The sequence below is a fragment of the Muntiacus reevesi genome, chromosome 20 (assembly GCF_963930625.1).
Source record: "Muntiacus reevesi chromosome 20, mMunRee1.1, whole genome shotgun sequence".
In the NCBI taxonomy this organism is placed as follows: domain Eukaryota; kingdom Metazoa; phylum Chordata; class Mammalia; order Artiodactyla; family Cervidae; genus Muntiacus; species Muntiacus reevesi.
Genome location: NC_089268.1, coordinates 11300019 through 11308790, shown reverse-complemented (window position 1 = coordinate 11308790; position 8772 = coordinate 11300019). Strand labels below are relative to the sequence as shown.

Genomic DNA, 8772 nt, shown 5'->3' with positions numbered 1-8772 from the left:
AGGGCCCAAAGCTGAAAGGAGGGAGGAAAGACCCAGGTGGAAACTTGGAACTTTTATTAAATACTCATTCACCCATTTGCCACCACCATCCAGAGCAAGAAAAAAAATTATCAAAATGGAATTAAAAAAAATAAAACAAATTACACCCAATCCCCAGTATGTACAAGGTCATTCCTGGTCTCTCTGCCACAGCTGCGGAGAGGCTGGGGAGCAGCTGGGGTGGGCGTGGGGCTGGGCACCTTTCTCCAGCCACGGGCCCCTGAGCGCTTCTGACTGTGGTGGCAGAAAGTCCCTGCTACCAAGGGGCCAGACACCTTGGCTGGCCTCCGGGGAGGTGTTTATTGCTGGAAGGGGCAGGGCTGGGCCCGCTCTGCCCCTACTGGGCGGAAGAGCTGTCTGACTGCTCCCAGAGTGGGCAATGACCAGTTGGGAGTAGAGGACCAGTCCCAAGAGCAGCCCCAATTGCCACCTGAGAAGGGGGATGGACCGAGGGCAGGATGGGTGTTTTCCAGAGAGGAGGGAGGGTGCTCAGCTGATTCTGGGGGGAGGACACCCCAGTGCAGCCTGCTGATCAAGCTTGTCCTCCTTAGCTCCTGAGGATGACGCACGCCCCCGATTCCAGCTGCCCGGCCCTCCTTGGGGGCAGGGCTCCTGTGCCCTTCAGGCCGTTTTCCTGCTGCCTTCTTGCCCCAGAGGCCTGTGTGGCCACCTGCACGTCAGCCACAGCCTGGGCCCTCGGAGGCAAGGATGCCTGTGCGGCCCAGCACCTCCTTCAGCACGGTGTGGGACCCAGCCCTCGGGCTCAGCAGCCGCCCTCCGACTCTGCAGTCTCCAGGGTCACCGCTCCCTGCTGCATGGCAGCGGTGGCCACGCTGATGGCCTCCTCTAAGGTCTGCTGCTCCTCCAGCTGTGGAGAAGGAAGGAGAGAGTGAGACCTTCCCTCCCAGGTCCCACTGGTAGGGTATGTGGTCTACTCTTTTGAATGTCCTCCACCTACCCAATGTCACACACACCTGAGCGCTCAGTAGGGCCCCAGGAAACAGGAAGTACACTGATAGAACCCCTTTAGGCTAGGCATGGTGAGGAGCCATGGAACGGTCCAGGGTCAGACAGAGCAGCTTGCTCATGGCAGGGGAATGGTGGGTTGGAATAATCATCGACTTCAGCCCCCTTATTTTCCAGATGAAGGAACAGGGACACGAAGAAATGAAGGGTTGAGACTGCAAGGCAGACTGCCATGAAAGTTACCATGAAGGTCAGAAGGGGCTCCCCACCCTGCCTCAGTGAAGGAAGAGCCTGGGCCTGAGACAGGTGTGTGGATGCGGGCAGGAAGGGCTCTGTCCTCTGAAATGGGCACCTTCAGACCCGAATGCTGTCCTCTCCTAGTCCTGCACCGAGTGCCCCTGGCCTTCCTGCCCCCAGCCGCCTCACCTGCACCGCAATGTGAGTTCCGTTGGCTGTGGCCAGCAGCGCCACCTGCTGATGATGAAGGGATGCTACACTTGAGTCCTCAGCCACCACAGTCCCAGAGGTAATGATTGTGACCTGAAATATATATTAAGAACGAGGTTTTCCAACCTACCTACATTATTCTCCCAACCCCCAATCCAAAAAAATCCCTTCAAGCAAGGTGGCTGGGAACAACCCAGAAGGAAATGAGTAAAATCATTATGAGTCAGATTAATGAACTAGCTTGGGGCTCAGAGCTAAGTGGGGGTTGTGGTGGTGGCGGTGGTGGTTTAGTCGCTAAGTTGTGTCCAACTCGAGACCCCATGCACTAGAACCCACCAGATTCCTCCTTCCATGGAATTTTCCAGACAAGGACACTGGAGTGGGTTGCTATTTCCTTCTCCAGGGGAGCTTCCCAACCCAGGAATCGAACCTGGGTCTCCTGCATTGCAGGCAGATGCTTTTACTGACTGAGCCAACAGGGAAGCCCTAAGTGGGGGTTGTATGCTTCTTTAACTTACAGTCAACTTAATTTATGAATTTTGAGCCACAGAAGGACAGAGCTTAAGGCCCCAGAGGTAACTAACACTCTCATTTGGAAATGGAGAAGCTCATGGAAAAGGAACACGCAACATGCCTATGGCAGCAAGCAAACTGTCTCTTGACTCTCAGAGCAATGCTTGTCAACAAAGGAGTTGCTGATGACCCAGAGGCGCTGCAAGGAAGACGCTTTATCTGTGGGAGTCTTGGTCCTCCTAAGAAGGCTGGACTAATTGAGCCCGCACTTTAAGGCCCGTCCCACAGAAAGGAAGGACAAGAGAGGAAGAATCCCAAGCAAACCGCCTGGTCGTACGGGCTGTGTCTGGGTGCCGTCGGCGCTGACCACGGCGACTGTGTGCGCGCCAGAGGTGGCAAGGTCCTCGTCGTGGCTGGGGATGGCGAGGGTGGGGCCACCACGCTGTGTCACCATGCTGATGGCGCTCCCCAGGGCCTGCAGGTCTTCTGGGGACAGGCTGACCTGCCAACAGGAAGGAGGAAGATGAGCTAGGAGCGGAGGGGAGGGCTGTCTGAGGGCCCCTAGGCAGATGGACCTGCTCGTTCAGGTTTGCTTATTGGTAGGCTAGAGGATCAGCTTCCTGTCACAGGGGGAGGGGTCAGGACAAGCAAGTGAAATAGGCCCTGGTTGCAAAGAGAGGCTACACTGGAAGAACTCTGCTGACCACGTCTGTTCACCACCACTTTGCCTCAGGGCTCTGTTCCATGCAATTCTGGGTCTCTACCCAATTTCATCCTCTTACCAACTCTAAGAGTCATAGGTGCACTTGCCAGTGAGAGTGCAGACAAAGGTCAGGTTATGCTGCTGGCGAGAAAGCCCAGTTTTCCAGATGCCACCCCATGCTCTGGCCCATACACCAACGTGCCTCTCTGCAGGAGGACATCCAAGTGTTTGACTCAGACAAACAGGACCTGTCAGCCCTCAAGTAAAAAGGGAAACTACTAGCTGTGCTCCAGAAGCCCCTGAGACTGAGCTGGACGCACAAGCAGGAGGAGCAGGAGGAGCAGGAGGCCTGTGTTACAGGGAGTTGGTAGCCTCGGCCTCAGCTCTTGAGATTCACAAGGGCAAAAAAGAGAACCTGGGTCAAGATGGGGCTATTAGAACCTGGAGCTCCCCAGAGAAGGAGGGAGGGGGTACCAGCCAGAGGGGCCCACCCACCCCTCGCCTGCTGGCCTGTACCTGCTGGGCACCATCCTGAGTGATCAGAGCCACCTGGGGGGCCCCGTCCTCCTCCGTCACCATAGCCACTTGGGTAGGGAGGTCATCGCCCTCTTCCTTCACCTCCGACACGTAAGCAATGCAGGGTCGCTTGGGGGGCGGGCTCTCCTCGGCTGCAGAGGCGGCTGGGAGAGGAGAGCCTGGGCTGACACCTGCCCCCAGGTGGTCATGGGGCGGCCTGGCTTGTCCCCTCACCTCCTGCCCACACCCCTCACCCTCGAGCTGCTGCTGCTCATAAAGGGCCTGCTCGCTCTCCTCCGTGGCCTCCAGCTCGCCGTGGGCGCTGCGCTTGTGCATGGCCAGGGTGGAGGTCTGCCGGTAGGTCTTCCCGCAGGTGCTGCAGGTGTAGGGCTTGCAGTGTGTGTGCACCACGTGGTGCTTATACAGGCTCGAGTACTCGGTGAAGCGCTTCCCGCAGCCTGGCACCGTGCAAACGTATGGCTTCTCCCCTGGGGACACTGGGCTGTGAGGGGGGTGGGACCTGGGGCTGGCAAGGGGGAAACTAAGGGAGCAGGAGTGAGGGACAGGGTTGGCGAAGAGAGAGCCAGAGGGAGGAAGAGGGACTGGGATCTGGGACTCCAAAGGGACAGAGCTGGGGAAGGTGGCCAGCGGCAGAGACAGAGGAAGTGAGTGTGGGACCACGGGGCCTGCAGACAAGGTGGAGAGAAGACAGGGGGGTGGGCAAGGCTGAGGCTAGTGAAGGGGCTGTGAGGGGCACCAGGGCCTTGTGAACAGCAGGAGACAGAGGGGGTGGCTGATGGGGACACGCCAGGTGTGATGGCAGAGGGAGGGGACGTGTGCGTCTGAGAGATGACACAGAAGCTGGACAGGGACGCAACACTGGGGAAGGGTGAGGACACACGGGAGTCACATGGACAGTGGATGACGTGAGGAGCTGAAGACGACATTTCACTCTGCTTTCTCCCCATTGTGCCTGACCCTGGCCTTTATCTGGGAGCTCAGCTGGAGAGGGGGATTTCAGGTGGGTGTAGATGGGGCAGGGACTAACAAGGCCAGCAGTGCCCATCAGATCAGCCCCAACTGGAAATGGAGGAACTGCTTGCTCACTGCAAGTGAAAGAGCAGTTCTGGGGGCACAGCTGGAACCAGGGGACCCTGTGCCCCGCCCACGGACCAGCCTGCAATGACCCTCTGGGCTAGGTGTTGAGAAGGTGTCTCAGGTCAGAAGCCTTCGGTAGGGGGGCTGGGGCCTCGGAGGGGGAGGCTCGCGCATGCCAGCTGGCCCACCTGTGTGGATGCGTACGTGATTCTTGTAGTTGGTGGCGCTGGTGAAGCCGCGGCCACAATGGGGCTCGGGGCAGGTGTAGGGCCGCTCGCCCGTGTGGGTGCGCACATGTACCTTGCGGATGTTAGATGTAGTGAAGGAGCGGCCGCAGCCCTCGAAGGGGCACCGGAAGGGGCGTTCACCTGTGGAGACCCGCTGTGTGAGGGCGGCTCAGCAATGAGCCCCAGGCAGTGGCCAGGTTAACTGGGCTGGGCGGGCCGGGCCCGGCCTACCAGTGTGGGTCCGGACGTGCTTCTGCAAGTCTCCTGAGGTCTTGAAGGCCTTGCTGCACAGCTCCTCTGGGCACTTGTATGGCTTCTCACCAGTGTGGGTGCGCATGTGGCTCTTCAGCCCATATCCTGTCCCCGGGGGAGGGGCAGGGGTGAGAAGAGCCCAGGGCGGGGCCTTGTCTTCACCACCTCGTCTTCCTAAGGCAGAGGCTCTCTCCCTTAAGGTGTGCCCCGTGAGGCTCTGAGCCTCCTTTGGCACAAAGCGCCCGTGTCTGCCTCTGTCCTGCCGCTGCTGGGGCAGAGAAGGGCTGGGGCAGCGGTCCCTGCTCCCTGCCCTGTCCAGGGCCAGCTGCCGCCATTCCAGAACCCGTGGAAGAGGAGACCTGGAGAACCTATGACCTCAGGGCCTCAACTGAGAGGGAAAGTGAAGTCCAGAGGGAGGCAACCCCTCCAACCACTGGCACCCCCACTGGTCTCTATCAGGGCTGCTTCTTGCCTCCATGACAGGGTTTCCTCCAGTGACACTGCCCTGCAGTTGGAGCACTGAGACCGCAGTTTCTTCCGGAAGGCAGCCTGGTGCTTGGCTCCCTTGAGGGAATATTCAGAGCTAATCTAGAACCCTCAACCCTCAACTGGAAGCAGTCCACCTTGGTCTCCATCCAGTAGGTTACCTGTGGCAAAGGCCTTTCCACAGCTGGGGAAATCACACCTGTATGGACGGTCACCAGTATGAGCTCTCTCGTGCACCTGTGAGGATAAGCAACCACATCATCCAGAGGGGAGAGGGTATGAATGGGCTCTGTGGTTTCTTCAGGACCCAGAGTATCAGCACTGGCCGCCTCCTTTATTTTGCTCCCTCCTCAGCGGATATGCCGCCTCTAGGGAGCCTCCCCTGATTCCCTACATGTGTGTCACAGCCCCCCCGCTGACACTGCTGTACACGCATCTCTTCCTTCCAGGGGGCAGTTGAGCAACCTGAGGTCAGGGACCAGTTCCAGTCAAAGCGGGAGGGCAGGATTACAGCCTGCTGGGCAGACGGCAAGGCTGAGAGCTCTCTGCAGCCACCTTACCTTTAAGTGATGCGCGGTGGTGTAGAGACGCCCACAGCCCTTGTATCCGCAGCGGAATGCTCTGTCCCCAACCTGTTGTCCTTTGCCATTATGAGGAGTCTGGCTCTCATGCAGAACCTGAGGGGAAAAAATCTTGGGGTCCCTATATGTATTCTCCTCGAAGAAGGAAGGGAAGAGGTGGGACACAGGGCCCGGCTGGCAGTTTAAGACCCAATAAACAGGGTTAAACCTACCAAGGGGGAGAAGCACAACCTGGGTGATAGAGTTAGATAGATGGAACAGACGCTGAGCCTGCTGCAGAAGAAATAGGGCTGGCCAATGGAGTCACCACCCAGCTCTGATGGATACAGAGATGACTAAATGTCACTGGGGCTCTGACATCTTGGGGAGAAAGGGCATCTCTCAGATGGGCAGGTAAGGTGGGGGCAAGGAGTGGTCGCAATGGCCACACTTGAGCTGGACTGAGGGCCAGCTGCCCCCCTTCTGACCATCAACCACGGAGGTTGCCGCTCTGGACATGTTTATCCTGACGGGAGGAGATTCCTTCCTCCCTGGGGAAACCTGTGTTCGGAAGGGGCACTGCCAAGGGGCTGGCTATGGGGAGAAGCTCACCTGGGCTCACCAGAAGCGAGGTGGCCACAACCAACAAAGTGCACAGGTGTCCAGGGCAGGGGCCTGCGAGTCCCACAGAAGCCCATTCTACCTGCAGCACCTGGCTACTGATAAGCCCTTCCTTTCCCCCTCTCCTGCCCAAAACCATTCCACACCAGCCTCTGGCTCCAGGGAGCCTTACTGTTCTGCTTTCCTGGGCGGAGTCCTGCTGGGACTGTCCCTTAGTCTTTGTTTCTGGGACACTGTGGCCTTCCCAGGAGTTCTTGAAACTGAACTCTGGAAGGCGTGGTGAGCAGGAGTCAAAGGAGGGAGGCCAAATCCATGGCGGGTCTGTCTAGTCAGCTCCAGGTCAAGGGGTCAGGCAGCTGACAAAGTTTCCTGGACACTCATGTAGCTGGTGGGTGGCAGGAGAGGGTCACAGGTGGCTGGGCCTGCTTGGCAGGCTAACCCAGTCAGGCATTCATATTTTATACCCATGTCCCACTGGTTCTTGAGGGAATCAAAAATCTTCAGGGCTGGAAGCGACCCTCTGAGAGCATCTGGCCCCAACTCATCATATGAGATGGGAACAAGTGCAGGCCTCCAAGGGGTGTGACTGAGGCTACACGAGGCAGAGGCAGAGCCACAGATTTCAGGGCTCACAGTTAAAGCCTGGCTGTCTTTCCAACAGCAGTGAGCTTCTAAAACACACTGACAGCATGGGGGTGGGAGTGGGCACAGCCCAGAGAGGGCTACTGCAAAGTTTTGTAGTGTCTTTTCAACTTGAAAAGACACAAGGACTTCCTCTTCTCTTCCATGATATAGCCATACTAGTTTAATTATAAGAACAACTCCCCCAGTCCCTGGGTAAAATGCACGCTCCAGGAAGCCCTGCCACATCCACCTCAGGGTGCTGTAATTCAGCCGGGGAGGGAGGACCCTGGTCTGGAAGGCTCTCAGATCTCTGAACCAGTTTCCCCTACAGGCAGGACCACAGCCCCGGCAGAGAGAGCCTAGACTGACTAATGTTTGGAAAGCCAACATCCTTTTCCTTCGCGCTGAGCTACTGTGCAAGCCCCGGGTTCCAAGAATCCCAGCTGCTCTGGTGCATCTGCTCTCGTCACTGCCTACTGAGGTTATTTTCCCAAATGACTTAATGAGTCGCAGAGAAGAAATAAACACAAGAACATCTGACCTCAGCGGACTGGAAAACTAATAAAAGTCACTGGCAAAGGTTTTCTCAGACAGTGCAGCCAAAGTGAAGCTGGGCCTAAACTCCCACCGTACGGGTATCACTGTTTCTCACAGCTGCCTTCCCTCTGCAGAGACACGTAAACAGCGTGAGTGCACACAGCTGTTGGCGGCCCCAGCCGGGCCGTGATGCTTGCCCCAGAAGATGACGCGTGAGAGGCGAGTCGGGGGAGCCAGGCGAGGGTCACAGGGAGCAGCCCGGTCCTGTCCAGGCGCAGGACCAACCCGGTCCTGTCCAGGCGCAGGACCAGCCCTGCCCTCTAGAAAGCTCACCTTGCTGGCGTACTGCTCCAGGGCTACCACCGTGTCCGCACTGAAGCCCTCATCCTCCTCTGTGGCCAGGTCCTCCAGGCCCACCTCTGTCTGCACGGCCAGGATGGTGCCGTCTGACGGCACGGCCATGGGGTGGTGAATGTAGGCGGTGGAGCCATCTTCCAGCTGGACAGCTTCCAGGGCACTGGGGTCACAGCCCTCTGCGGGAAACATGCGGTTAGCCCAGACGCTGCACAAGGGCAAGAGACGCGGCTGGGACCTGGGCGTTGAGGTAAGGAGAGGTACATATACCGAGGCGGGTCTTAACCTCGGGGTTCTCCTGCTCCCCCACCTTGGTGGCCCACTCTGACTGGCCCTCCCTCTCGGGCCCCCTCTCCTAAGGATGAGGTCTCCTAGGGAGTACAGACTGGGAACGCACAAGCTTGGTGAGCACCTGAGAGGACCAGCATCTTGGCCAAGACGGCCGTAAAAACCTCCTGACTGGTGGCCCTTCACCCTGTCCTGTTCCCTCCAGGCAGCACAGAACCCAGAGGAGCTCTGCAGGACACACGTGCGGTCTTGTTACCTGACAGCCTAAGCAGTTTAACTGTGCCCGTCGGCCTCAGGATAAAAGTCCAAAGCCTTATTCTGCAGCCCCAGCGCTCTGGCCCCTGTCCTCTCTGGCTTCACCTCACCCACTCTGCCCTCCCCTCTAGGACTCAAGCCCCTGGCAGTTCCCTGAATGTGCCCTTCTTTCTCCCTGCCCACCTCCACCCCTGTTTCCGCGTCACACATGCTGTTCCTTCCATCTGGAGTACTGAACCCTTCTTGCCATTGCTCTTCCCCAGCTAGGCCCACTCCATCCTCCAGC

At 58.1% G+C, this 8772-nt stretch overlaps 1 protein-coding gene and 1 non-coding gene across 7 annotated transcripts in view; both read right to left on the bottom strand.

The window, feature by feature from the left end:
- Window positions 1–49: 49 nt before the first annotated feature.
- ZNF76 (zinc finger protein 76) overlaps window positions 50–8772 on the bottom strand; it is a 28287-nt gene continuing 19564 nt past the window's right edge. For all 6 annotated transcript variants that reach the window (XM_065912692.1, XM_065912691.1, XM_065912694.1 and 3 more), the window contains 10 exons: window positions 7923–8122; window positions 5808–5924; window positions 5409–5484; window positions 4741–4866; window positions 4471–4650; window positions 3439–3672; window positions 3185–3348; window positions 2303–2467; window positions 1432–1545; window positions 50–907 (listed from right to left, as the gene is read on the bottom strand). In XM_065912692.1, the coding sequence (XP_065768764.1) occupies window positions 803–907; window positions 1432–1545; window positions 2303–2467; window positions 3185–3348; window positions 3439–3672; window positions 4471–4650; window positions 4741–4866; window positions 5409–5484; window positions 5808–5924; window positions 7923–8122 (1481 nt within the window). In that variant the 3' untranslated portion in view covers window positions 50–802. The remainder of the gene's footprint in view (window positions 908–1431; window positions 1546–2302; window positions 2468–3184; window positions 3349–3438; window positions 3673–4470; window positions 4651–4740; window positions 4867–5408; window positions 5485–5807; window positions 5925–7922; window positions 8123–8772) is intronic.
- TRNAC-GCA (transfer RNA cysteine (anticodon GCA)) lies at window positions 1862–1934 on the bottom strand. The gene has a single exon. It is a non-coding gene; the product is annotated as a tRNA-Cys (tRNA).